At 58.8% G+C, this 27,829-nt stretch overlaps 2 protein-coding genes across 9 annotated transcripts; one reads left to right on the forward strand and one right to left on the reverse strand.

The window, feature by feature from the left end:
- The first annotated feature begins 1,384 nt into the window (after nucleotides 1-1,384).
- Nucleotides 1,385-24,719, forward strand: SMTN (smoothelin). 8 transcript variants are annotated; one of them, XM_055374231.2, is made up of 21 exons: nucleotides 2,912-3,118; nucleotides 3,295-3,425; nucleotides 8,059-8,207; nucleotides 8,607-8,700; nucleotides 8,793-8,871; nucleotides 8,966-9,063; nucleotides 9,795-10,115; nucleotides 10,204-10,276; nucleotides 10,904-10,975; nucleotides 11,057-11,578; nucleotides 11,770-11,942; nucleotides 13,880-13,972; nucleotides 15,398-15,550; nucleotides 15,629-15,704; nucleotides 16,827-16,991; nucleotides 17,092-17,154; nucleotides 17,361-17,430; nucleotides 18,743-18,916; nucleotides 19,145-19,262; nucleotides 19,827-19,978; nucleotides 24,411-24,719. In XM_055374231.2, exons 1-21 carry the CDS (start codon nucleotides 3,037-3,039, stop codon nucleotides 24,559-24,561), a joined length of 3,009 nt encoding a protein of 1,002 aa, XP_055230206.1. In that variant the 5' UTR covers nucleotides 2,912-3,036; the 3' UTR covers nucleotides 24,562-24,719. The 8 variants fall into 8 exon arrangements, with proteins under 8 accessions (XP_055230203.1, XP_055230204.1, XP_030861207.1 ...); XM_055374228.2 differs by lacking the exons at nucleotides 2,912-3,118; nucleotides 13,880-13,972 and adding an exon at nucleotides 1,385-1,573; XM_031005344.3 differs by lacking the exons at nucleotides 2,912-3,118; nucleotides 13,880-13,972; nucleotides 24,411-24,719 and adding exons at nucleotides 1,412-1,573; nucleotides 20,963-22,271.
- A 182-nt stretch (nucleotides 24,720-24,901) lies between these two features.
- SELENOM (selenoprotein M) lies at nucleotides 24,902-27,740 on the reverse strand. Its single transcript, XM_055374233.2, has 5 exons — nucleotides 27,501-27,740; nucleotides 26,054-26,089; nucleotides 25,783-25,817; nucleotides 25,333-25,411; nucleotides 24,902-25,253 (listed from the first exon to the last, which is right to left on the reverse strand). Exons 1-5 carry the CDS (start codon nucleotides 27,627-27,629, stop codon nucleotides 25,095-25,097), a joined length of 438 nt encoding a protein of 145 aa, XP_055230208.1. The 5' UTR covers nucleotides 27,630-27,740; the 3' UTR covers nucleotides 24,902-25,094.
- Between the last annotated feature and the right edge of the window lie 89 nt (nucleotides 27,741-27,829).

The following is a 27,829-nucleotide window of genomic DNA, read 5'->3' on the forward strand; positions in this document are numbered from 1 at the left end:
CTCCCAAGTAGCTGGGATTACAGGTGCATGCCACTTGCCCGACTAATTTTTGTATTTTTAGTAGAGACGGGGTTTTTGCCATGTTGGCCAGGCTGGTCTCGAACTCCTGAGCTTGGGTGATCCACCTGCCTTGGCATCCCAAAGTGCTGGGATTACAGGCATGAGCCACCGCACCTGGCCCGTGCCTTGGTTTTCTGATGTGTAAAATGGGACCACTTCTCAGGGGTGTGGGGATGAAATGAAATGACACATGGAAAAGACTCTCAGTGTGGAGACTGGGCCTTTCCTTAGATGGGGGCTGGGGGGTGTCACAGAGGACCTGAACCGGGGCTCTTCTGGGTCAACAGGCTGAAACCACCTCCCCAGAATCCCACATTATAGTGGTTAAAAGCAGGGTCTGGACTCAGAAGGTGCTGGGTATGAATCACAGCTTTACTACTTATCAGCTGTTGTCCTCATCTGTAAAATGGGGCAATAGTCATGGTCTCATGTGCTTGTTATGGGCATTATATGCCTGGTACATGGCAAGTACAAAATAAATGATTTGTTATTGTTTTTATTTGACAGGACTCCAGGCCCCATCCTCCCAACTCCACCCACTTTAGTCTCCATGGAGACCCAAGGGCGGCTTTAGGGCCTCTGGCACTGAAGATGGAATAGCTTTGCCTTGTGGATCTGACCTCCTGGGTACCCGGGCTGATTCCTTGTTTGGTCTTGGACATGTCAGCTCTCTCTGGGCCTCAATTTCCCCCTTTTGCTGAATGACAGCCTGGACTCCATATTCCCTATTTAGGACTCCAGCGCTCCTAAAGGCAGACTCTCAGGGCTTGGAAGGTAGAAGCATGCTACAAGAAGGCAATGTCTGTTCAAAGGTGTGTGGGCTGGGGGAGGCGTGCTGTGTGATTGATCCTGCTCCACCTGAGATGGTCCCGGCGCTCCAACACAGGGTCAAGGTGCTGCCAGTCACTCAGTCCCTGCTCTGAGGTGGCTCAGACCAGGTGTCCCGAAAGCAGCCTAGGGACGGCGGCCAAGCTTAAACACTGACGCGAGAAAGGGGTGGAGTCGAGGGAGGGGACGTGGTCTCAGGAACAAAGAGGAGGGCGGAGAGGGGCTGTCCTGAAGGCTCTGAGACTCCTGCGACCCCAGGAAACTTACCTTGGCTCGGGGCGCCCTCCCCGACTTGGCGCAGAGCCTGCGTCCCCCTGCCGATGCCCACCCGACTAGCTAAAACCACCGAGGCAGACGACCCCATGACTCCAATTTCCGACTTCCCTGGCCCGCGAGGGGCGGGGCCTTCCTCTCGGGGCGTGGCCGTCAAATTGAATTTTCCCAATGGGGCACGAGAGTGGGAGGCACCCAATCGAGGGTTGGCTGGCGCGTCGGGGCAGGGCGGGGCCAGCCGGGCTGCTGGCGCGGCTGGACGGGCAGCTCTCCGCAGAATCCAGGGGACGGTTGCTGAGCGGGCCTGGGACAGCGGGTCGCGGCACCTCCCGCCTGCGTGTGTCTAATCCGTCTGTCGGGTCCCGAAAGAGCTAAGCCGAGCCTGCGCCGGACGGGTGGGCTGGACTGAGAGGTGGGTGTGCGGACCTCGGGGGGGATCCTGGTGCTGCCCCAACGTGTCCGGGGGTGGAACCCGGATGTCTAGACAGGAGTTCTGGAACGTCCAGACCTAGGAGCCCCCACCCATACGAGAGGTCTAAGCCATGGGATAAAGTTCTGAGACTGTTGGGGGAAGACGCCCCCGGATTCCTAAGAGACTCCACGCCCCACAGGGGCGCTGGTCTGTGGCGGCAGAAACCCTGGGGAAGCTGCCACAGAATCCTGAGGCCCCTCACAATGTCCGGCGACCCCAGACTGTGTGACAGGGAGATTGGAGAAGGGCAGCGGCAGGGATCTTCTTATAGTCCCTTGGGTGTCCTAGATTAGGCATTAGGGTCACCTGCCCCATAGAAGAACAGACATGGGGGAATCAGAATGTCCGCAGAACCTAATGCTGGTGACCACTGGACAGTCTTGAAGAGGTTTAACCCAGACAGAGTAACTAGGTAAGAGGCAAGGATCCTAACAGGCAGAGATTGGGAGGTTGACACCTCTGAGCCTACCAGGATGGGAGGGGGAGCAAGCGGTGACTTGAACAGGCTGGGACCCACACACCCCAACTGTGTGGAGCGGTAACGCTCACCCCCCACCCATGCACCGTATGGGGTGACTTCCCAAGTGACTGTTCTGAAGAGAGGGAAGGGATGATTGAAAGATGAATCAACAGGAGGTGGGGGGCAGGCCTGGGGCCACACATTAGTCAGTCACCATACATTAACTAAGCATCCACAGTGTGCCAGACCAGGGCCCCTCAAATTCCAGACAGACATTAGTTGGGGCTACAGGAGGAAGGAGAGATCTGCGCTGGGAGGCTGGGCCAGGATTTAGGGGTCCATTTTGATGGGCAGCACTGGGGCAAGATGGGGCTCTTGCCTCTGTCACTGAGAGTGTTCCAGGCCCTTGAGGGCACTTTGGAAGGGAGCTTCGGAAGCCGGAGATGACGAAGATTTTGATTACATCCTTCTCTGCCCTCTAAGTCTTTGGCTTCCTCCTTGCTCAGTGACAAATCCTTGGCCCTCTCCAATCTTCTCAGTTTGCCTGAAATCCAGAGGTTGGGCAGGTCAGCTTCTGAAAGCCCTTCCAGGTGGGGAATTGAATTCTGTATGAATTGGCAGGAGGTGCTGGGTGCCTGGACACCTGGCTTCAGGAGGTCTGGACAGCAGAGCTGGCTCCAAGAATCGGAAGACACAGTGTACCTTCCTATACCTGGGGGAATGACAGTTGTGGTGGCAGCAAGAACTACAGGTTCAGCCCACAGCCAGAAGCTGAGCCAGCGGAGTGGGTGGGGGCTGGGTAGGCCCTGTGGATGGGTGGGTGGGGCAGGAAACTGGAGACTGGAGTGCACCCCCTGGTGGTAAGCACAGCTTGGGTGGGTCTTGCCAGGCCCTGGCTTCTCAATCCAGGTCCCTGCCCTCCCTGTTTTGAGGTTTAGACAGGATGAGAGTCCATCCCAGGCCACACAGCAGACTGTCGGCCAAGCTGGCAGGGCTGGAACCAGAGACCCCCTACCCTGGGTTTGGTGAGTTTTCCAGCAAACCACCCTAGGGCAGAGGGCAACTTCCAGCCAGGAGCCACATTATAGGATGGGACAGTAATGGACGCTCCTAGGTTAGAGAGGGAAAGTAAGGCACAGAGCCTAAGTGCCTGTGGTTTCTAGAAGCCCCAGCATGCCTGATTTATGTCTGTCCCCTGCAGAATTCTCTGAGCTGGTGACAGGTGCCACAGGCACTGGGGATCTCACCAGAAAGGAACCGACGGAGCTAGGGGCCAGCGAGATGGCAGACGAGGCCTTAGCTGGGCTGGATGAGGGAGCCCTTCGGAAGCTGGTAAGTGGCCCCATCACCCACTGTGGGGACAGGAAAGCCAAGCCAGAGAGGCAGGGTCAATCCAGGGTACCTCTCAGCTGACAGGAAGAAGTGATGGGGGAAAGGTCAGGAGGAGGGGGACATGGGAACAGGGGTAGGCCAGTTCCATGTGGCTGATGCAGAGGCCCTTGTGGCATGTGCCTGTCCATGCCTGGTACTGTAGCCTAGTCCCTCCCAACCCTCCACAGCCACCACCTGTTTAAACAGTAACTGCTGTAGACTCGCCCATATGCAGCCACAGGTGTGGGGAGGCTGGATACGCCTCTCCAGAGCAATAGCTCGGGCAATGCCCACCCCTGGAAGCTGGCCCAGTGATAATGGTAACAGCAATGATTAATAATGCCAAGGCCTGGCAGGGGGCAGGCTGGGTAGTGGGTATACCATGTCACAGAATAATCACAGCAGCTCTGAAAGCCTGGGCACTGCGACTCAAGAGAGTTAAAATCACCTGCTCAAGGACACCCGTCTAAGGAGCTGTGCCAAAATCCCAACCCCATAGTGGGCCACGGGGGACCAGAGTCCTGGGAAAGTCAAGGCTGGACGAGGCCATAAGAGACAGGTTTTGTGGGCCCTTGTGGATTCTGTGGCTTCTCATCTCATTTTTCTACTCTTGAGTCTCAGTTCCTCTACCTGTAAAATGAAGGGAGGGAGGGAGATGTGTGTGCACACAAGCTCTAGGTCCTAGAGTTGGCATGGGGACAGAATGAGGCATGGACCCAGATCTCAGGTGGAGGAAAGATGAGCCCACTCCATCCCCTTTCTTGTTCCTCTTCCTGAGAGCCCTGTCTACCTCCATGCACAGAGAGGCCGTAGGGCAACCCAGTGGGGCAGGGCTCCTTCCCCAACGCCCATGGCCAGGCAGCCTGACCTGGAGGAGGGGCCAGAGGAGCTCCATCTCCTCAGTCCCTGACCCTTGTCCATGGGGGTAAATTAAAGATTTACTTTACCTAGAAGACAAGTGACCCACCCCACTCTCATACCTTCCCCCGCAGGCAGAGGCTGGAACCAACCAGCGTAGCCCAGCCACTGGGCAGTGCCCAGCTGCTGCCATGACCTCCCCAAGGCACTCTGCCTGTATGTTCTCGGACCAGTGCATTAGACTCTCTGGGTGTCTGCCTCTCCACTATCACCGCAGGATGTGTGCAGCCTGGAGGGGATGAGGTTGGGTTTCCAAAGGTGCCCGCCAGTCAGTTCGACCTCCCCTCAGGAAGTCCAAGTCCCAGTGGGGCTCATAGAGGCAGCGCAGTCCAAAAAGAGGGAATGCCAGGCCAGGTTCCCGCACATCCTCATCTCAAGGTGTCCACAGGCAGGCTCAGGGTTCTTCAGCCGCCACCTCCCTCTCTTAAGCGAGGCTCGGGCGGCGCTGGAAAAGAGTTTTGGAGAGAAGCTGGAGCAGTGGTTGAATCTCTGGGAAAGGACAGATGAGAACCTGCCCCGATCTCGGGATCGGTGCCTCTCGAAGTCTTTCCGACCCCGGGAGCCGCTCCTCCAGCACCCGGGGCCCGCCATTACTGCGCCCCGCGCGCCGGCCCGGCCCCCGCTGGCCTCGTGGCAAGAACGGGGGCGTCCCGAGCCGGGCTCCTCCCCGCGGGGCCGAGCCATATAAGGAAAAGCTAGGCCCGTTCCGCCCGCCCTGCGCCCCAGCGTCTGGCCGATTTGGGGACGCGGGCAGTCGCTTCCGGCCCCGGCTCCCGCACATTCTTGAGGATTGGGCCGGGGATGGGAGGAATGGGGGCGCCTGGGGACTTGCACGCCGGGTGCCCCTCCACCACCCGCCGGGACGCCCTCCGCCTCGGTCCCGAGTTCGAGTTCGACCTCCGCCACTCAGCTGGGTGTCCTGGGGACCTTGGTTTCTTCCCTTTAGATCCGGACACTGAAGCAGGCGGTAGCGGGTGTCTTCCTACCTGGCTATCCCTTCGGCGCCTAGCGCGAGGCAGGGTGGGCGAGGCGAGGGCGGCGCCCTGCGAGGGAGGGCGGTCGCAGAACCTGCGGGCCTTCAGCGCCCCCTGGCGAGGCTTCGCTCCACCGCCGGCGGGACCCCCATGGGCAACTGGGGGAGCTGGGACTGAAAGCCTGGAGAGCCCCCTCCGTTGTGCTGTTGGGGAGACTGAGGCCCAGTGAGACCTCAGGGCCTGCCGGGCGTTCCCAACAGCGAGGGCAGAGAGTACACGGAGAGCCGGCCCCCCACGGGGAGGAAGCACCCTCTTTCCTCCCGGGAGAATTTCACTGGGCAGTTTCGGAAACCGCCCCATCCCCTTCCCCTTCCCCCTCGGTAGACAATGGCGCTTTGTACTTCCTTCCCTCCCTCCCACAGCTCCCTCCTTACACAGCGGTGGGGCCTGGGCGGGTGGAACTCGGGACACACAGAGGAGACACTGTGGTCCAACCTTTGCCTCCAGGCCCAAAGGGAAGGGTCGTGCCAGAGGGTGACCAGTGGAATGAGGTTGTCAGTCTCCAGCCTTGCCCACCCACTTTGGGGTATCAGAGGGAGGCTCCCATTTTCCAGATGGGGACACTGAAGCTCCCGGGGTTGTGCTGTAGAGGTGGCCAAGTTCCTACATCAGGCTTTTGTCAGAGACAAGGACCCCATCTCCAAGCCCAGAGCACTAAGAATGGGGACCTAGGAGACAAAAGGCTAGCCCTTGCCCCTCTGGGCCTCTTTACCCTCTGTACAGAAGGGGCTGGACCCTCTGTCCCCTCCAGCCCCCAGCCTCCAAATGTACCACAGAAGGCTCTAGGCCTGAGACACAGCCAGCAGCGGGGGCTGGGGAGTGAGCCTCATTCCCCCCGCCTCTGCTATAAGGCCTCCTTAGGCCTCAGAGCATCTCTAGTCCAGGCTAGAGGGGTCTCCAACACAGTGCCAGGATCCCTGAGGTCCCCACCATGACAAACAGACCCCAATAGCAGAGCTATCTTCAGCCTAGGGCAGGCCCTGGAGTCAGAGAGACCTGGGTTCAAATCCTGGCTCAGGTCATTTGACCATGAGCAAATCACATCTCCTCATCTGTCAAATGGGAATAACACAGTAGTATCTACGGTTTTTGTGGGCTTAGGACAAGTAGGGGGCTCAGCACAGGGTTTGACTCACAGGCTCTCCATAAATGTTACTGATGCCTCGGGGTATCCTGCCCTTCCCATTTGCCCCCTCGTCTCTCTCCCTCCTCCTGACTGTCTAGAACCAAGTATGGGGGTGATGCTTATTGCAATTGCAGCTATGTACAGGAGAGGCCAAGTCACTGTTCCCAACCCCACCCACTGGCAAATGAAAAAACCAAGACACAGAGAGTTTAAGGGATATGCTCTTGATCACCCAGCCAGGATTGGACTAGGGCTGGAACCAACTAGGGGCTCTGGCCTGAGTTTCAGGGGGTCTTCTCATAATTCCTCAGGAATGTGGAGCCTGGAGGGCTCTTCCCCCAAGACTCTCCCTGCTCTCTTCAGACTAGGACAAGCTGGCTCATGGCTGAGTTGGGCCAGCCCACACTCCCTGCTGAAAACTATCTCCATCCCATCCCCACCCTTGCCACCTGGCCTTCCTGCTAAGCAGAAAGGAATGACGGGGGGCGCTAAAAAGGGAGATGATAGAGGGTTCTTTGGCCCTACCCCTGAATGATTTGGGGGGTGAGGACAGAGGAAATCACCCCGCCTTTACTGGCTCCCGTCTGGTTATCAGACCCACACTGGAGGCTTATCTCTGCCACTATCTTCCAGGGGAACCCTGGGCCAGTCCTCTCTCCCTTGAGCCACGGAGGATCTGTATGTAGCAGGTGGCTCTACATGGTGGAGGTGTGGGGGAGGCAACAGGATTGGCTGACTCACTCCAGAGAAGGTGTTCTTTGCTGAACCTGGCTAGACCAGTCACCCCCAATTTCCTGGGAACTGAGGGGCTGAGAACCGGTAGAAGCACCTGTCACCCAGGGATGCCCTCTATAAGGCCCTGGGGTGGCCCCTAGTGCCAGCCACCTTATATGTCTGGGGGATTGGTCCTCCCACTCTGCACCCTGGCTCCTTCGATGGTGGCTAGGGCCAGGCCAGTGCAGTGGGGACAATAGCCCTCAGCCAGGCAGGACTCCTGAGCACCTGTCCTCAGTTTCCCCATCTGTGGATGAAGCAGTCAACCCCCAGCTGGGCTGTGGTATTTGGTGACTAGACCATGGGAGCCTCCCTTGCTCAGAGGGTGGACTTCAGCTGTCACCTTTCCCTCTAGGGACCCTGTTAGTGACCCACAGGGTGGCCTCCCTCCTCCTCCTGCAATAGCTCCCTGGCTTTTGGGGATCTGGGCTCTGAGAGGCAGGAATCGGGTTGCAGAAAGGAGTGCCTGGCTTGGCACCTGGCACAAGTGGGCAGTTTCTGGCTGTCCACTCACAGTTGTGTGCTCTGTGAACCACAATGCAAAGTGGGCTACCCAAGATCCCTGAAACAGTGGGCTGGGTCTACCCCCAGGACCCTGCGTGGGCAGGCAGGCACGTGAAGAGCTTGGGACACAGGGAGTGGACACAGGCCACACATTGTGCCCCAGGCAGAGCCGTGGGCAGCTGGTGCCAGCCCTCTGCCCCTGGCAGCCAAAATGACCTGCCTCTCGCACCCACTGCAGCTGGAGGTCACAGCAGATCTGGCAGAGCGGCGGCGCATCCGCGCAGCCATCCGGGAACTGCAGCGGCAGGAGCTGGAGCGCGAGGAGGAGGCCCTGGCATCCAAGCGTTTCCGTGCCGAGCGGCAGGACAACAAGGAGAACTGGCTGCAGTGAGTAGCGGGGGGTGGAACATGCGAGTAAGAAGGTGAGTGTGAGCCCCGGCTCAGCTCATGTGTGCAGGCAGGCATGAGCACAAGTGTATCTGTGGACTGCATGTGCTAATGGCAGTACGTCCACACACGCTTCTGGAAAAACAGGGATGTTTGTGGGCATGGAGCATGTACTGATTGTGGCGTCGCGGCCGTGCTGATGTAGCCAGCACGTCTGAGTGTGTGGTATTAGTGCCCACGTCCATGGGCATATGCGTATCAGTGTGCAGTTAGAGGGTGTGCACAGCCACATGCCCTTCTGCCAAGGTTCTGGGCACTCTGTTCTGGCTCCTACCCTTAGCCCACATCCTCCACGACCTGGCCATGGCAGTGGTGGTTACAGTCATGATGTCTCTGCAGCTCTCAGCAGCGGGAAGCTGAGCAGCGGGCTGCCCTGGCACAGCTGGCAGGGCAGCTGGAGTCCATGAACGATGTGGAGGAATTGACTGCACTGGTGAGGCCCAGGCTGGGGCAGGGGATGGGGGCAGGGCAGGTGAAGACCTGGACTCCACAGCCCAACACCTGCGACCTGTCTCTCACCCACAGTTGCGAAGCGCTGGTGAGTATGAGGAGCGCAAGCTGATCCGAGCTGCCATCCGCCGTGTACGGGCTCAGGAGATTGAGGGTATGTGGCCTGTCCCGGCCCCACCCCTGTCCTGCTGTCTGCTGTCCACAGCACCTCCCCGTCACTCACCTGCCACTTGCTCCTTCCCTTCCAGCTGCCACCTTGGCTGGGAGGTTGTACAGCGGGCGTCCCAACAGTGGCTCAAGAGAGGACAGCAAGGGGCTAGCGGCACACAGGCTGGAACAGTGTGAGGTAAGGAGGGTGGGAGAGTGGCCCAGTGTCCTGTGCCCATGGATACCGGTAGCACAGAGTGCCTGCGTGTCTTTGCTAGGCTGGTATTTGACTGTAAGGGGCCCACCCCTGCCATCCAGCCTCTATTTAGCAGTCAGAGGGATCTTCCAGAAATGCAAATCCGGCCCTGGCACCTCCCCTGCTTCAACCCGTCCCAGGGCTGCCCCTCACCCTCCACACAGCCCACATCTTTACCTTGGCTTATGGGGCCTGCATGTCAGACCCCAGCTGGCTCACAGTTCACTCTATTTTCCAGAGAGTGTGGGTGAGAGGTCAGGCCATGCAGGTTCCCCAAGTGGCCAGCAGAGGCCGCTGGGTCCACGGTCCTGGCAGGACCCCACTCCCACTCCAGATGAACCAGGCTGAGGCCAGGAGTCAGGAACCTCCACTCCAGGGATCTATTAAGGCTCCCGTCCCCAATAGGTCTCCTGCCATACCCACCCACTGACATCAGGACCTGGTCCTCTCTGAACCCCTTTGGCTAGGTAGTGCCAAGAGATTGGGAAGTGGGGATCAGAGACTGCCCTTAGCATGCCAGTGCCAGTGCTTGCGCAGGTGTGCCTACAGGAAGCCATGCCCCACCACTCTGCTTTGCATGCCCTGCCCTGGGCACTTGCCAGCCTGGCCCTCAGTGGTGGGGGTGGCGTTCAAAGCCTAGGGAGCCTTGGTTGCATCCTGTGGGTCCCTTACAGGTGCCAGAGCGAGAGGAACAGGAACAGCAGGCAGAGGTTTCAAAGCCAACCCCCACCCCTGAAGGCACCAGCCAGGATGTGACCACAGTGACACTCCTGCTGCGAGCCCCACCTGGGAGCACATCCAGCTCACCTGCCTCACCCAGCAGTTCACCCACCCCTGCCTCTCCTGAGCCTCCATTGGAGCCTGCCGAGGCCCAGTGCCTTACAGCTGAGGTTCCAGGCAGCCCAGAGCCACCCCCCAGCCCACCCAAGACCACCAGCCCTGAGCCTCAGGAGTCTCCAACGCTCCCCAGCACTGAGGGCCAGGTGGTCAACAAGGTGAGTCTGGATGAGGGGCAGGGATGCCAGGCAAGTGAGCAGGTCTGGGAGTCAGGCCTTGCTCAGGCCCTGTTCTTCTCCCTTGCAGCTTCTGTCTGGCCCCAAAGAGACCCCTGCTGCCCAGAGCCCCACTAGAGGCCCCTCTGACACCAAGAGAGCAGGTGAGGGTCCCAGCAGGGGTAGTCACAGGCATCTTTCTTCCCCTCCCCCTGCCTCCCTTTCCCTGCCTAGAGAATGGGCTCTTGTGCCTGGCAGTTCCAGCTTCCTCAGGTCCACGCAGTCCCTGATACTGCACCCCACCCCTGAAGTGTCCCCGCCCCCAGCTAGGCCAGCCTCCCCCTCCACCCCCATGGCTAGAGGCCTCCCCTGCAGCCTTGAAAGGCAACGGGCCTCAGGCACATTCTTCTCCCCAATAAGGGAGTCCACCCATCTCCCAGCTGGAGCTGTGGGCAGCACTGGCCAGGAGGGCTGTCCCCCCTCCCCATCTGCAGAAAGGATCTGGGCACCCTTCCTCCAGCCTAAGCCTCGCCTGGCCCCCAGGAGTGTCCAAGTCATCCTAGGGTCAGTGTGGGAGGAGAAGGAGGTGCCTGTAGGAGAGATGCAGCCGAGTGGGGATGCCGGGGTGTGGGAGATCCAGGAGGGGATGGAGAGGTGGAGTGGGGGTTGAGTATAGGAAAGGGTGGGAAGCTAGAGAGGTGTAGAGGAGAGGATTATGAAAGGTGGACACCCACTATCCCCTGTCTTTTCTCTTTCCCCACATGGCCATCACCCCCTCCCCAACCTGCCAGATGTGGCTGGACCCCGACCCTGCCAACGCTCCCTGTCGGTGCTCAGCCCCCACCAACCAGCCCAGAACCGAGGTACTACCTATTCTCACCCTGCCTAGGATCTGTGCAGACCCTGTCCCACCCAGTCGCTGACAGCCCTCCTGTTCCTTCTAGAGTCCACCCCCCTTGCCAGCGGACCTTCCTCATTCCAGCGGGCTGGCTCTGTGCGGGACCGTGTCCACAAGTTCACATCTGATTCTCCTATGGCTGCTAGGCTCCAGGATGGCACACCCCGGGCTGCCCTAAGTCCCCTGACCCCTGCAAGGCTCCTGGGCCCCTCCCTCACCAGCACCACCCCTGCCTCCTCCTCCAGCGGCTCCTCCTCTCGGGGCCCCAGTGATACCTCCTCCCAGTTCAGCAAGGAGCAACGAGGAGTAGCCCAGCCCCTGGCCCAGCTTCGAAGCTGCCCCCAGGAGGAGGGCCCCAGGGGGCGGGGCTTGGCTGCTAGGCCCCTTGAAAACAGAGCAGGGGGGCCTGTGGCACGTTCAGAGGAGCCTGGTGCCCCGCTGCCCGTGGCCGTCGGCACTGCCGAGCCAGGGGGCAGTATGAAGACCACATTCACCATCGAGATCAAGGACGGCCGTGGCCAGGCCTCCACAGGCCGGGTGCTGCTGCCCACAGGCAACCAGAGGGCAGGTAGGCGCCCCCCACTGCCTCCCCAATGGGGATGAGTGCCTGCAACCGCACTTCTGCATACAGGACAGGTGCTGCGGCCAGGGCTCAGGGTGTCTCCAAAGGGTGTGCTGGGAGCGAGGGCACTATCAACCTTGTCTGGCACTGCCCTCACTCCACCTGATCCTCCTGACAGCCGCCTTTCTCCCACTCAGAACTGACACTGGGGCTGCGGGCGCCCCCGACCCTACTCAGCACCAGTAGTGGGGGCAAGAGCACCATCACCCGTGTCAACAGCCCTGGGACCCTGGCTCGGCTGGGCAGTGTCACTCACGTCACCAGCTTCAGCCATGCCCCCCCCAGTAGCCGAGGAGGCTGCAGCATCAAGGTGAGCCCCTCCTCACCCCACCAGCCTCACCATCCATCAGCCTCACATACACTGCTTCAGGGTGTAGGGCTAGCAGGGTTCCTCTGCTCCTCCCCTACTGCACACACAGAGAAACCGAGGCCCAGGGAGGGAAGGTGGCTGCTCACAGACCACAGCCAGTCGGTGGCAGAGCTAAGGCCAGACCCTAGCATATCAGTCCCTAAGTGTGTCAGAAGCTTACTCTGTACTGGCGTTAAGCTTCCTGGATGCTGATCTCTGATCCTTAGTTTGAAATTGGTTGGTTCATTCCTGGTGAACAGATGGGGAAACTGAGGCTCAGAGAGGGTGGTAAGGGCTTGCTCCCCTCTTCCTGTGGCAGCCCCAGTGCCCCTGCGCCCACCCACACTGGACATCAGCCCCGAGGTATAGAGCAGCTCATCTGCTCATCCAAGATCAGCCTGGCCCATTAGGAGATTGGAGATTAGTGATTAGCATCTGCGTCAACCTCCCTGTGGGGGTTGGGCAGAAGCTCTGAGGGGGGACAGACAGGCAGGGGGGCACCAATCAGGTGAGGCAGCAGCCTAGCAGGTGCCTTGGGAACTGAATACGCAGCACCCTTCCATTATTCATTCCCAAGCCCAGGATCCACTAGCCGGGAGCTCAGCCGGGAAAGGGATCCCCAAGCGGGCCACCCGGCTGCCCAGGTAATGCCATCTGTGCTAAACCAGGGACTGAATGGGACTTTGGCTGAGGTGAGATGGCTAGAGCCAGCTTTGGGCCTTCTCAGGGGAGACAGGGAGAGAGTAAGGGAAATAAAGCACCCTTCCTTTCCAAAAAAGCAGGATCCAGCTGCCCTCTGACAAGGGATTGTGTGGGGTGGGGTGGGGGGACCCGCTGAGGCCCTTGAGGTGGATGGGAGGTGCCACAGTGAGACCTGGGTCTGACACCACCAACTTGCCTCAGTTTACCCATCTGGAACCAAAGGGGACAGGTGATGTACCCATAATGTGCTTGCTCAAAGTCTGTGGTTGGACGTGAGCACCATGGGCAGGCCAGAGGGCATTTATGTAAGACCAAGACACTTTTTGTAGCAGATCACTCAAAGTCCTGCCTCCCTGTGCCTCCATTTCCCCCATCTGTTCCAGCTGTCTAAAACAGCTGGAGTTAGGGTAAAGGGTAAAGGAGTACAGGCTGTGGAGTCCAGCAGACTGATTCTCACAGCTAATGTACATGGTGGCTAGGCCAGGTCCATTCCCTGTTCCCTGCCTCAGTTTCCCCACCTGTGAGGCATGGGGCCCTGATCTCAGTGATCTTCAGAACCCATGCAGTCTTACTGTGCTGCAGGCCTATGATTTCTGTAGGGCTATAGCCAGGCCTGGCGATCCGCCTGCTTGGGCAGGCCCCCCCTCCCCCACTGCCCCTTCCACGGAGGAGCCCAGAATAGGTTTCTATTTGGGCTGCAGCTCCAGCTGGCTGGTGGCGGGCTGGGAGGCAGGGGCGGGGCAGGCCCGCTGCCCTTGCCTTTGCCCTCGGACCAGCTGCAAAGACTCAGCCACTCAGCCAGAGACAGCAGCCCCTGCCACTGCCCCACCATTACCCCCCATAGAGTCCCCACCAGCACCATGCCGGGGGTACCAGGGCCTGGGCCTGAGCTGGCCGCAGCCCTTGAGGAGCAGTTGGGCCGGGCACTGGAGGAGCTGCGGGCGGTGGCTGAAGCAGGCCGGGTGGCAGTGACCCAGGCAGCCGAGGTAGCTGTAGCCACTGTGGAGCCGGTGGCCCGGGCAGCTGAAGAGCTGCGGGCAGAGAGAGCAGCACTGAGCCGGCGGCTGGATGCACTGAGCAGGCAGGTGGAGGTGCTGAGCCTACGGCTGGGGGTCCCACTTGTGTCCGGCCTTGAGCCTGAGCTGGAGCCCAGCGAGCTGCTCCTGGCTGCCGCCGACCCCGAGGCCCTCTTCCAGGCTGCCGAGGATGCTGGGACCCCCGTGGCCCACCCACCTGCCTTCAGCACCCGCCGCCGCTCCTCCACCGGCACCACCCGCAGCACTAGTCTCGTAAGTCCTTCTGGGTTGGTGGGAGGGGGTAGTTTTGAGCCAGGCTCTGCCTCCTCTTGACTTTAGGTATGTCACCACCTTCTCTGAGCCTCAGTTTACCTATCTTGACAGGGGACTGGGGCACTAGTGCTCTAAGACTAGGGCAAGAGGGTGCCAGGCTCCAGCCCTGAGGCATGCGTGGCAGCTGCCTTGGCAGCCCCTGGCATGACCCAGGCCCCAGCCCCCAGCTCCCCGCCGCCCTGCACCCTGGCCAGACCAAGCCTCCCTGAAACAGCTGCCACCTCAGCTCTCCTTACCCTTATAGCAGACGGAGAGGCCCTGCCAGGAGAGGAAGGGCCATAATAGTTGGCTTGGGGCCTTATCTTCAAGGGGCTAGGGAGATGCCCTGGGAGGGCTGCAGGGCTAGAGACTCCTTAGAGGATGGTTTCCAGCAGGGGCGAGGCAGGGGGAGGTGGTACAGAGGAGAGCTTCATAGAGGTCTTGGCTCAGGGCAGCCCCAGTCAGACACCTGGTCAGGAGCCTACAGGCCCCGGGCCAGCCCTCTTGGCAAGGTAGCAGGCAGATGGGGGGCAACATGTGCTGCCTGGGCACTGGCCCAGGAGGACCTAGGCCTCGGGAACTGGCAGCACAGAGCAGAGCCTGCCTGGGAGGGGGCTGGGAACAAAGCAGCAAAATGAACTAAGGTTCAGGAGTTAGGCTGCCTTCAGCTCAGATCCCAGGCTGCATCACACTTAGAGAGAGACTGTGGGCAAGTCAGTTAGCTGCCCTGAGCCTCAGTTTCCCCTTCTGGGTTTGTTTTTTTTTTCCGGTCTTGTTTTCTTTGCGACAGGGTCTTACTCTCTTGCCCAGGCTGGAGTGCAGCTGCGTGATCATAGCTCTCTGCAGCCTCTAACTCCCGGGCTCAAGTAATCCTCCTACCTCAGCTTTCTGAGTAGGTGGGACTACAGGTGCACACCACCATGCCTAGCTAATTTTTTATTTTTGTTTTTGTAGAGATGCGGTCTCGCTATGTTACCCAGGTTGGTCTCAGACTGCTGGCAACAAGTGATCCCTCCCACCTCGGCCTCCCAAACTGTTGACATTACAGGCATGAGCCACTGCGCCCGGCCTTCCCTTCTGTTAAATAGGGACAGTAAAATCCCTAGTGCTTATACAACACTTACTATGGACTGGAAATCATCATTATTATCACTATCCATTGTATTAATACAATTCTGGGTACGTGGGAAGCCCTACAACAAGACTGTCAGTGCCTCTTCCCTGACTGACGCTGACATGGCCATCTTTGGGCAGGCAGGCTGGCAGGCTAGTGGTTATTTCCAAGGCGTGCCAGCAACCCTAGGATCTGCTCCCCTATCCATTGGAGACATGATGAGTTTCACCCATACCCCTGCTTAAAGTCCATGCCCTCTCCCCACCCTGCAGATGGAACCAGAGCCAGCAGAGCCTCTCGCTGCAGCAGTGGAAGCGGCCAATGGGGCTGAGCAGACCCGAGTGAACAAAGCACCAGAAGGGCGGAGCCCTCTGAGCGCTGAGGAGCTGATGACTATTGAGGATGAAGGAGTCTTGGACAAAATGGTATAGCCAGATCCGGTGGGCTGGGGGTTGGCAGACGCCAGCAGGCACCAGGTAGGCAATGATGGGCTCTATATGCAGCTGGATCAGAGCACGGACTTTGAAGAGCGGAAGCTCATCCGGGCGGCACTTCGTGAGCTCCGACAAAGGAAGAGAGGTAGAGAGCCAGTTGCCCTACCCTAGATCCAGCTGCCCCATTCCCCAGCTGCTCCCCTCATACTCTGGGGTCCATTTGTGGACACCCCAGCTTAATAACTGCCCTACCCAGCTTCCCCTTCTCTAGACCCAGCAGTTCCCTTGGCTATTCCCCGCTGGATGCAGCTGCTCCTTCCCTAGCTCCTTCTCTCCCGCTGGTGACCCCAGTTATTCTCCCCAACCAGCTTCTCTTCTCCTTCCTAGACCCAGATACTCCCTCCCGCAGCTACTCTCTCCTTGGATCCAGTTGCCTCTCAAAGTACTGTCAACGACTCCTTCCCTGAATCCAGATACTCCTTCTCCCTGCTGCTCCTCTCTCCCTGAAGTCCATTGATGGCCATCTTAGCCTCTGCCCCATCCAGCTTCCCTTTTCCTGGACACAGCTACTTCCTCCCCCAGATAGTTCTTCCCTGGACACATCTATTCATTCCCTTCGATTCTGGGTTCAATTGCTTCTCCTCTCAAACACTCTCAATTACTCCTTCTCTGAATCTAGCTGCTTCTGCCAGGGCCCACTGATGGCCACCCCAGTCTCTGTCTCTACCCACCTACTTCTATTTTAAGCCCAGTTAACCCCCTTCAGTAGCTTCTCTCCCAGCTACTCTTTCCCTGGATCAGATTGCTTCTCAGATCCCATCAATTGCTCCCTTCCTGGATCTAAATATTCCTGCCTCCAGCTGCTCTTCTCCAACCAAAGACCTGCTGATGGCCCACCCAGCTACTTCCTCACTCAGCTTCTCCTTCCTTGGACTCAGCTACCCCCTCACTAGATCTAGATACCCCTCCTGACTTAGCTACTCATGCCTATAGAAACCCTTTTTGGATCCATACCCCTTTGAGTTTAGCTATTCCGTATTCTCTAGTTTCTGCCTGAGTCCATCAACCCCTTCCACACTCCATTCCCTGTCAAGTTATGGCTGTCCCCTCACCCCAGCTGCTCCTAGAGAGGCCCTTGTTACCTGTGTCATTCATGTTTCTAACAAGCCACCCTCCACCCCATCTTGTGTGCCCCATGCACCTGTGCATCTGTGCTGTGTGGGTGTTGGTGGCCCTTTTGCGTATGCATGGGGCATCCCCTGCCCAGACCAGCGGGACAAGGAGCGGGAACGGCGGCTGCAGGAGGCACGGGGCCGGCCAGGGGAGCGGCGCGGCAACACAGCCACTGAGACCACCACGAGGCACAGCCAGCGGGCAGCTGATGGCTCTGCTGTCAGCACTGTTACCAAGACTGAGCGGCTCGTCCACTCCAGTAAGGGGCCAAATGGGGCCGGCCCAGGGCTCAGGGTGGGAACACATCCTCCCCCAGCCCTCTATGCCTTTCACATCCTTCTCATCCCCTGCCCCTGCAGATGATGGCACACGGACGGCCCGCACCACCACAGTGGAGTCGAGTTTCCTGAGGCGCTCGGAGAGTAAGGCCACCTGGCGTCGCCCTGTGCCTACCTGCCTGTCCGCCCACCTCCTCCGGCTCTTCCTTGAGCTCTCTCCGTGTCTTCAACTGTGCCATCACTTTCTCTTCTCTGCCTGCGGCTATCACCACGCCTCCATACAGCCTCCCATCCCATCTCCTGATGTCCAGCCCAGGCCCTCACCTGGTGCCCCTTCCCCTTTTCTGCAGATGGCAGTGGCAGCACCATGATGCAAACCAAGACCTTCTCCTCTTCCTCCTCATCCAAGAAGATGGGCAGGTGAGCACCAGCACCCAATCCCTGACCATAGAGGAGTCAGTGCCACAGGGGACCTAACTGCAAACCCGTTTTACAGAGGGGTAGGCTGGGCACAGTGGCTCTTGCCTGTAATCCCAGCACTTTGGGAGGCTGAGGCAGGCAGATCACTTGAGGTCAGGAGTTCAAGACCAGCCTGGCCAACATGGTAAAACCTCATCTCTACTAAAAATACAAAAATTAGCCGGGCGTGGTGGCAGGCACCTGTAATCCCAACTACTGGGGAGGCCGAGGCACAAGAATCACTTGAACCTGGGAGGCAGAGGTTGCAGTGAGCCGAGATCACTCCACTGCACTCCAGTCTGGGCAACAGAGCGAGACTCAGTCTCAAAAATAAATAGATAAATAAATAAATAAATAAAACAGAGGGGTAGACTGGGATGCTGGGAGGTAATAGGTCTATAGCCAGGGAGGGGCAAAGTGAGAGTTAAGGATCCTGCTCTCCTTGGGATCTCATTTTATTCTCAACCACACCACAGGAGAGGTGGATGCTCAGGGAGGCCAGTGAGTTGCTTAGGGGCTCACATCTCTGAGTGGCCGCAATAGCATTGAACACTTACAGAGGCCTACCTACCACACTGAGCTGCCTGGTGGCACTGCCACTTCCCAGTATCTGCAAACCATGTCCCAGGCCACACAGTACCTTTATACCTTAGCCCCATGAGAAAGGAGGGTACCCCCATGTAACAGAGGCTGTTGGGGCTGGCAGAAAGCAGGAACAGGATCAGAATCCAGGGTGAGAACCAAAGGGGTCCAGGGACTCTGAATCAGAGAGACCTTGTTCAAGTTCTAGTTCCGCCCATCACGTCCTCTGAAATCTTAGGCAAGTTACTGCCAGAGGTCTCAGTTTCCTCACCTTTAGTGGAATTGGTAAGGCCCCTCCCTGCTCTTGTGAAGTTTAAAATGGCACACAGGAAAGGATCAACAGAGATGAATTATTATTATTACTATTATTATGCTAGTCATCATTTTTATTATCGGATAGTGCCCAGAAGCTGAACTCCCCTGTAACTTGAGGGTACAATGAGCCTTCTCAGAGAACTACTCGTGGGTGGGGGAGGGGGAGGCGGAAACCTGTTGAAAACCTTGCTGTCATTTGAGCCTCAGTGTACTCCTCTAAAATGCGTGTGATGATGACGCCTCCCTCCCTGGCAGGCGTTTGTGGCAGTGGAGATACTAATGTGCTACAAGACCCCCGCTCCTCCTCGCGAGTGGTGGCCCAGGCTGGGGAGCAGCCCTCCTCTCCCTGCCTAACATGCGCCTCCCCAACCCCTAGCATCTTCGACCGCGAGGACCAGGCCAGCCCACGGGCCGGCAGCCTGGCGGCGCTCGAGAAACGGCAGGCCGAGAAGAAGAAAGAGCTGATGAAGGCGCAGAGTCTGCCCAAGACCTCAGCCTCCCAGGCGCGCAAGGCCATGATTGAGAAGCTGGAGAAGGAGGGCGCGGCCGGGTGAGCTGCAGAAGTGGGCTGGGCAGTGGGGGGGCGGGGCTTGATAGGCAGTGGGGGGCGGGGCTTGATACAACTATCAAGCCCGGCAGAGGCGGGAAGACCGCGCGGCTAGATCTGTGGTGCAAAGGCCCGAAGGTCATGGAAGGCGGGGCCTGGGATCCACTGGGTGGGCCCACAGAGGCATGCCCCTTATAGTCGTGTGACCTGGTCCTGACACCGCCCTTACAGCAGCCCTGGCGGACCCCGCGCAGCCGTGCAGCGATCCACCAGCTTCGGGGTCCCCAACGCCAACAGCATCAAGCAGATGCTGCTGGACTGGTGCCGAGCCAAGACTCGCGGCTACGAGGTGAGCCCCGGGAGGCCAGGGGGCCTGGAGGCCTCCCCAGACCCCAGCTCAACACCTCCTCTTAGCAGAGCTCCTATTACCCAGTACACTTCCTGCCACTGTGTGGCCTCACAGGGAACATGGAAAGGCTCTTGGGGTGAGGAAACTGAGGCTCAAAGAGGACACAAGGCAAGTCCTAGATTCCAGAATCAGTGATGAAGTAACAGGGCCTCTTGGGTGTTGGGCAGGGTTCAAGGCTGGATCCCACTCTTGGAGTCCCCTCCTTGTTGCTCTGTAGAAGGCCCTGAGTCAATTTCTCTAAATGAGGGAAGGAGTGATGAGGCATGACCATAGCCTTAGCTGGCTGGCGCTGGGCCTCTCAGTAGCTCTGTCCCTCGAAATCGCAAATATGGGAGTTGACAGGCTGACTTGGAGGAGGCTCATGTTCCAACTATTCACTCATTGTGCAAGCTACAGGGCCTCTTTGTGCCCAGTGCCCTAGGTCTGGAATACCAGAATGCTGAGGGGTAGACAGCAGGGGGGAGTTGCCCCCAGGGTCCTGACCAGTCCTCCTACGGCTTATAGCACGTCGACATCCAGAACTTCTCCTCCAGCTGGAGTGATGGGATGGCCTTCTGTGCCCTGGTGCACAACTTCTTCCCTGAGGCCTTCGACTATGGGCAGCTTAGCCCTCAGAACCGACGCCAGAACTTCGAGGTGGCCTTCTCATCTGCGGAGTAAGTGTGGGCCCTGGCCCTGCTAATGTTGCTGCACATCTGGGGCTGGACATCGGGACCAGGCCCAGTTGCCCTGAGAACCCCTGGAGCGGGCCAGCCACATTGTCAGTCAGCGGCTGAGACCCCCTTCCCCAGAGAGTCCCCGTCCTTCTCCATCCCCACCCACCCGCTGCTGAGCGTGCCAGGTGCCCGCCGGAACGAAGGAGCCGCAGGCCGGCCTACCAGCCCGGGCCAAAGCCCACCAGGTGGCCCTGTCCATATCCCCTCCATCCTCCCTCTGCCCCCTTCTCCCTCTCTCTCCCTTTCTCTGTCCTGCTCTCCTCCCACTATCACCAGAGCTTCCTGCTCCCACGGGATCCCGGCTGGAGATTCCAAAAGGAGGCTCCTGGCCCGGGCACCGTGCCCGCCCAGCCTATATAGTGCTGCCAGAGGCTTATATAGGACCTCAGCAAGCCCTCCACTTTGGAATCGTTGCCCCGTCTGCTCACCTCACCCTCAGCACCCTTCTCCATCTGTCTTCCCTTCTTTCCCCTTCTCTTTCTGGTTTCCCTCAAATTTCTTCCTCCTCCTCCTTCTCCTCTTCCTCCTCCCCCCACCTCCTCTCACGCCTCCCTCACCCCCTCTCCCCGGGGCACAGCCCTCCTCTCCAACCTTGGTGCCAACGCCATCGCCCCCACCCCGCGTTCCCGCTTGCCCCTAGAGTTCTCTGCACCTGTGACTGGTTTGGCCCCCACCCCTGTCTGCATTGCACACCATTAGTGATGGGTAGTGAGCGGCACGTCCACAGTGGGGAGGCGGCATGCGGGGGGCTGGCAGACTGCAGCACTGGAATCGTAATTGAACTCATGTCTCTGTGTGTGTGTATGTGTGTGTGTCTCTGTTTCCTCCCCTCTCTCTTCTCTGCCTCTTCCCTCTCTTCCCCACCCGGGGCCCTGGCCTCCTGCCCCCGTCCCCCACCCCTTCCCGGCCCCCTACCCTCCCCAGGACCCATGCGGACTGCCCGCAGCTCCTGGATACAGAGGACATGGTGCGGCTTCGAGAGCCTGACTGGAAGTGCGTGTACACGTACATCCAGGAGTTCTACCGCTGTCTGGTCCAGAAGGGGCTGGTAAAAACCAAAAAGTCCTAACCCCTGCTCGGGGCCCCACGGTGAGAAACGCCGCCTCTCCCACCTGCCCCGTTTCACCAGAATCTGCTGAGCAAGGCCAGAGAGGGTCCAGGGAGGCGGGTGGGGGAAGTAAGGGGGGCATTTAGTCAAGCCAGAGGAGCCAGACATAGCCCTGTCTTCTGGCAGTTCAGGGCCCAGCAGGTGAGACCATTCTAAATGGGCAGTGATGACCCAGGTGAGCAGCACTGTGATGGGGGAAGCCCAGGGGAGATGCCTGACCCAGGCTGCAGGTCTGGGCCCCCCATCTGAAAAAAGTGCAAACTAAGCTGGGATCTGAACAAGTTCAGGCTAAAGGAGGGAGAGGGAGTTCCAGGCAGAGGGATCAGCCTAGGCTTAGCAGGGCAAGAGAGCTGGAGAGCACAGCACATCAGGAAGGGAAGAAACTTGAGTCTGGATATGAGGGAGGAGGGGGCCACAGTTAGAAGTTTGACCTTCTGGCCGAGCACGGTGGCTCATGCCTGTAATCCCAGCACTTTGGGAGGCCAAGATGGGCAGATCACGAGGTCATGAGTTCGAGACCAGCCTGACCAACATGGTGAAACCCCATCTCTACTAAAAATACAAAAATTAGCCAGGCGTGTGGCGCACACCTGTAATCCTAGCGACTCAGGAGGCTGAGGTAGGAGAATCACTTGAACCCAGGAGGCGAAGGTTGCAATGAGCCGAAATCATGCCACTGCACTCCAGCCTGGGTGACAGAGCGAGACTCCATCTCAAAAAAAAAAAAAAAAAAAAAAAAGTTTGACCTTCCTCCTGAGGACAACAGGAGTTATAAAGGGTTTCCAAACAGAGAAGGGATGGATGTAGCATTCTAGGACCTTCCTTGGATGAGGCTTGGATGAGAGATGGGATGGACTAGATGACTGGAATAGCTTAAGAGCTAGAGAGACAGGCTTCCCAATAGATCTGGTTTGGAGAGGGAGAGGGAAGGTCAAGAAGTCTGCCAGGCTCCTGTGTGGGCACTGGGGAGTTGGTGGTGCCATACTCCAAAGTGGGGAGCTCAGGAGCAGGACCAGTTCAACAGGAAGATGTTTCTGGCTGGGGACTCTGGATCCTAAGCCAGCTGTGGCATTTCCTCTCTGGTCACCTCACCTCAGTACCAAAGTAAAGAATTCAGATCCTAAACTAACTACCCCATTACAGACAAGGAGCTCAGAGAGAGAGGTGGGCTAAGACTGTCCTGGGGGTGGGAGGGAGAGGGAAGATGGTTAGGTCAGAGCTGGGGCCAGAAACTGAGACTCCAGACTCCCCACTTAGTGGCTGTTTTCCTTGCCCCATCACTGCGTTCCCGCCCATTTTGTAGAGAGGATTGAAAATAGAGGCCCAGAAGGAGCAAGGGGATTGGCTGAAGGAATGTGAGTCAGTGACAGGTAGCGGCACACTCAGATGCCCCTCAGGGCCTGGAGCCATTGTGGGGGGCAGTCCACATGTGCATACACACACTCAGAGAAGGAGCACAGATGAGTGGCGGATGGGCTTGGTGCTATCTCCAGATCATATATGGACTTAGGAGCTGCTGCCCAGCAAGCCAGCTTGGAGGGAGAGGGGCCCAACCCAGCCCTGATCCAGTTGGAAAGTGTGACTCAGCCGTGCTGTTGCTCAAGTTGCCTGGTGTTTGGCCTGTCACTGGGGCAGCCTGAGCCCTGAGCCCTGAGCCCTGAGCCCCAGTGTAAACAATGGCTTTATAAGGTCTCCAGGGAAGGGAGTGGGGCGGGAGGGAGCACCAGGTTGGAGAGGGAGGTCGGGATCCCCGGGACGGTAGCCACAGCTGGAAGAAGCTTCAGAGAGAGGCTGCCTTTGCATCATGGTACAGCTCGGGAAACAAGCCCAGTCTGGGATAGGGATGACCCTAGGGGCACGTGGCACATCAGCAGCAGACCCAGAACCCTCTCACTCATCCTAAATTCTTGTAAGGTCTCAAATGAGATAGGGAATAACTGTCCTGTTCTAAAGAGGGGGAAACAGTCATAGAAAAGGGCCTTATCTAGCACCCACAACTGGTTAGGGATACAGTCTGGACTAAAACAGAGGTGTTCGGTGTTCTGCCTCCCAGGTTTCTTCTCTGAAGGAGTCCAGGTGAGCTGGGGGTAGGCCCAGCCCTACCACAGTTCTGAGTTTGTCCATAAGGGCACGAGATGGGAGGTGGTCTTGGGTTCTCAGGTGTCTTGAGAATAAGGAACAATTGTTGCCATTATGCCTTCCCTGCCATAGGAAACTCATTCAGCAACATTGAATGCTTGCTATGTCCCAGGTATGGCAGATAGGAGAGAGCAAACAGGGATCAAGGCAGAAGAGGTCTTGCTCTGGGGGTTGAGGGACAGGGGAAAAGGAGCCAGAGAGCAGACTCCAGCTTCAGAGCTCTGGGAGCTGTCAGTTGCTTAATAGGCACAACCCACTCACTCCAGAGTGGGGAAAAGGCTTTGCCAACACCCAGAACTGGGGGCCTGGGTCCCATGCGGCCTAGCCTGCACTTACTAAGCCGTGGGGCTTGAAACAAATGGCTCCTCTGCTCTGTGACTCAGTTTCCTTATCTGTGAAGGGCAGCTAGCATTCTGAAGGATGGCCAGAAGGGTGGTCCCCCCGAGCATGGCATAGATGGTCCATTGGTATTGGCTGGGATCCTCATCTGCCTCCTCTGCTCTACCCAAGGCAGGTGATAAGGGTTAGAGAACCCCTCTGCTGCCCACACGTTCCCTGGCCTCCATCTCCAGCAGCAGGGTTATCCCCACCCCCTGTCAAAGAATAGGGGTCCCTGGGCCTCTCAACAGGAAGTACCAGATCAGGCAGCTAGCAGACAATCATCGGTGGACCACAGGGCCACTAGAGTGAGACCTATCCATAGATAAAGATTGGCCAGTGATGAAGCCCATCTGGGTGCAAAGGCCGAGCTGAGAGGCTTCTACCAACTGGAGTGTGCCAGTGAGGGTGAGCAGAAGGTGGTCTCCAGGGAGAACATGGGCAGGGTTTGGAGCCAGCACCTCCCCAGGGTTGGAGGAAGCAGACCCAGGACCTGCCTGACTGGGATGGGGCTCTCTTCTGCCATCTACGCCTCCACCTGCCTAGCTCTGCTCCCCCGCCCCGAGAGATGCCTCCAGGCTTGGGTGGATGAAGCCAGGGGCTTCCTGCCTTCCTGGAAGGCTTTTCCCTGTCTGGAGTTTATGAAAGACCAGCAGGCAATGCGGCAATAAAAAAGACCTTGGGGTAGAGGGGCGCCACGAGAGGCGGGTCTGGCGCCGACATCCAACCCCGTGCCCCTCCCTGCAGGATGCTGGTGGACTGTGTGCCCCTGGTGGAGGTGGAGGACATGATGATCATGGGCAAGAAGCCTGACCCCAAGTGTGTCTTCACCTATGTGCAGTCGCTCTACAACCACCTGCGACGCCACGAACTGCGCCTGCGCGGCAAGAATGTCTAGCCTCCCCGCCCGCATGGCCAGCCAGTGGCAAGCTGCCGCCCCCACTCTCCGGGCACCGTCTCCTGCCTGTGTGTCCGCCCACCGCTGCCCTGTCTGTTGCGACACCCTCCCCCCCACATACACACGCAGCGTTTTGATAAATTATTGGTTTTCAACGATCCTGACTCCTCTCTGCCTCTCCTGGGGGTGGGGAGGGGGTTTGAACCGAAGGCAGCTCGGCAAGGTCTCCAACTCCAGCAGCCAGGCACTTGGGGATGCGAGGTCCCGCTGGGGTCCTCAGAGGTTCTTCTTCCGACCTCCCACCCCATCCGCCCGCAGCAACGAAGGAGTCGAGCCTCAGTTAAGGCAGGAGGGAATTTAGTGGAGCTGGCGAGGGAAGAAAGCGGGGTTGGGAGAACCTCCCCAATCCCATCCCTGCTGGCCCGGGGACGGGCATCAGCTCTCAGCAAGAGAAGTATTCCCGGGATGCTGAGCGCTTCATTCTGTCTCCAGGACTCAGGCAGGTAGGTCCCAGCTCCGCCGCGCCCCCGGACCTACAGGTCAGCGTGGTCCGAAGTTTCCTCTGGGGGCTTCGCGGGCGCCCACACGTACTCGGGGGGCACCTGTGCGTCGGGCGCCGCCTTGCGGTAGAAGCCGAGCTCCTGCACTAGCGCATTGATCTCTTCGCGGGTCATTTCACTGAGTGGGATGCGCTGAGGCGGAGGAGGGGCGGGGTCAGCAGGCTGGGCCTCACTTCTGGCCTCGCCCCCAGCCCGCCTCCCACGGCCTCACCTCTAGTTCCTCGTAGCGGCGGCCCAGCAGCACGAGCTCAGGGTCGGCCCCAGGGAGGTGTTTCATCACCAGGTTGTGACTGGAGGTGGTGTTAAGGACGGGGGTGGTGGGCAGAGGGAGGTGGTGGTTCCCGCAGCCTTACTGATGGGAACAGCATTGCCTCCTTTGCTCTGAGCTTACTCTGTGCCCGGGTGGGGCCAGGGTCTCCGCTTATACGTGAGAAAATTAGGGTTCAAAGAAGTAAAGGGCCCTCCTCTCCATTCTGTGGCAGTCATCACTAGTCAATCTCTCTTGCCCACCCAACATGGAGACCACCTCAGAATCCGCTGGGAGCCACTACCAATCAATTCAACTTGTCAGTTGAAAACCATCTGCCACCCCTTTCTGAAGTTACGTGGAGATTCTCCCAGGTGCCCATCCCATTTCCTCTCCCCCAGAACAGAAGGATACTAGAATGGAATGTCCTGGGTGACGAAAGCCTTCACCTGGGGAGGAACCAGAGCATCAGAGACCATGACCTCAGTCTCCTCGAGGTACAGACGGGACACTGAAGCCCAGTGAGGTCATAAAGCAAGTCAGGTGCAGGCTAGACTCTCAGCCTAGGCTAGACTCTCAGCCTAGGGATCCTTCCCCCCTCCCCACCCCAGTCATTGGGACCATGCTGCCCACTCCCCAAGAGGCTCGGGGGAACAGAGCTAGGGACCTCTTCCTTCAAACTCACCTCCTTTAGGCGGTTCAGCTGTCATCCCCCACAGGTCTGGAGGGGGATAAAATGGGATAGGTCAGGAGTCCTTCACATTTATTCCAGTCACACCCCCAAAGCCACACATCCTTATCCCTGAGTTGGGTCGGGCTGTGAGTTATCCCCGGATCAGCAGTTCCCAAGGTCTGAAGGAAATGCTGGACCCTTGTGGGCAGAAGGGGGAACTGTGTATACAGGTGGGGAGACTCAGGCCTAGAGACACCAGGGGAAAAGAGCAAGGCCAGAGACCCACAGTGTGCCTGCCAGCCTTGGGGCCTGTACATCCTACTGGCTGTTGACTGACTCCCAATGCCCAGGGGAAATGATCACCCTGCTCCTCTTAAGCAGTAGAGACCTGGGCTTGGCCTTTGATCCCTGAAATCTCACAGTGGAGGCAGAGCAGAAGGAAACACCTCAGAATGGCCCTGGGGGCCCCCATTGGAGACACCTACCATCTGGTCCCTACTCTACACAGGCAGACCTCACCCTGCCTGCCACCTGTGGCCCAGCCCCACAGAACATGTGGTTGCTTCCCTGACATGGGAGGATGGGAGGGCTCCTCCCTGCCTTCCCTGAGGAGATGCCACCATCCCCCAGGAGTCTAGACCCCAGGACCACCCACTCCAGCCCTCCTCCATCCTACCCTCAGCCCTTTTCTTAGAGACAGGGTCTCACTATGTCCCCCAAGCTGGTCTTGAACTCCTGGGCTCAAGCAATCCTCCTGCCTTGGCCTCCCAAAGTGCTGGGATTACAGGCGTGCACCACTGGCACCCAGCCATTCTACACCCTTTTGTCAGACAGAGCTGACAAAAAGCTCAGAGGCGGGCTGTGATGGTCAAAGTCACATAGCAAGACAGGGACTCCGAACGGGAATTTCCTGGTGGGGGGAGGATGGGAGGCTGCTGCAGAGTAAATGTTGGCAACCAAGTTCCCAACTCGGTTGCCCCTCCGAGTTGGCTCCCTTCCCCGGATCCTGCATATGGGAGGAGGCACCCAGAAAGTCTTCTTTCCCCCCAGGAGAAGGAAAAGAGACTTTCTGGAGCCTCCAGCCCTGGAACCGGGTCGGGGCGGAATTCCAGGAAAACATGAAGTGATGGGGGATGGGAAGCTGGGACAGGATTGGCAGTCATAGGCCAAGAGAAGAGTTAGGAGACTGCGTCAGTGTGTCTGGGTGTCCGCTGTCGGACCGGGTAGGGGGAGCTGGGGAAGGGTTCGGAGTTCCAGGCCCCAAAGTCGATGTCTTAGGCTTCCACGGTGGATGCTGGGGCCATCTGGGGCTAGGGAACAGGAGGGATGGTCCCGGCGCCAGGGGGAAAGCAGGGAGACTCGCGGTTCGAGGTGGTCTTGGGGCCGGGACGGACGGTGCTCCCACGGGGCCGCAGGGTTGGGGAACGGTAGTGCCGGGGCTGGAGGCCGGCGTACTCACCTCTACCCGGGCGCGGGTTAGGCCGCTCAGACGGTTCCAGTCCGGCCGGTAGGCAGTGGCGGCTGTGGCTGGGGCCACAAGCGCCGCGAGAAGCAGCAGCAGCGCCAGCGGAGGCAACAGGAGGCTCATCGGAACCCGGCCGCAGATGATGCGCAAGCTGGAGGCGAACCTCCGAGTCGCTGCGCCACGTCTGGGCCTGCAGGCTGGCCCCGCCCCCGCCCCCGCCCCCGCCCCCGCCCCGCCCCCGCCCCCGCCCCCGCCCCGCCCCCGCCCCCGCCCCCACTCCCGCTAGAGGCCCAGTCCCGCTGGAGACCACGCCCCCAGCGCTC

This window comes from Gorilla gorilla, chromosome 23, assembly GCF_029281585.2.
Source record: "Gorilla gorilla gorilla isolate KB3781 chromosome 23, NHGRI_mGorGor1-v2.1_pri, whole genome shotgun sequence".
Lineage (NCBI taxonomy): Eukaryota > Metazoa > Chordata > Mammalia > Primates > Hominidae > Gorilla > Gorilla gorilla.

Excerpts from the sequence above, each read along its gene's own strand:
- SMTN (XM_055374231.2), top strand. The coding sequence starts at position 3,037 with ATGAGAGTCCATCCCAGGCCACACAGCAGACTGTCGGCCAAGCTGGCA. Across the intron at positions 3,426-8,058 it reads AGGGAGCCCTTCGGAAGCTG|CTGGAGGTCACAGCAGATCT; the intron begins GTAAGTGGCCCC and ends CACCCACTGCAG. Across the intron at positions 10,976-11,056 it reads CCAACCAGCCCAGAACCGAG|AGTCCACCCCCCTTGCCAGC; the intron begins GTACTACCTATT and ends TGTTCCTTCTAG.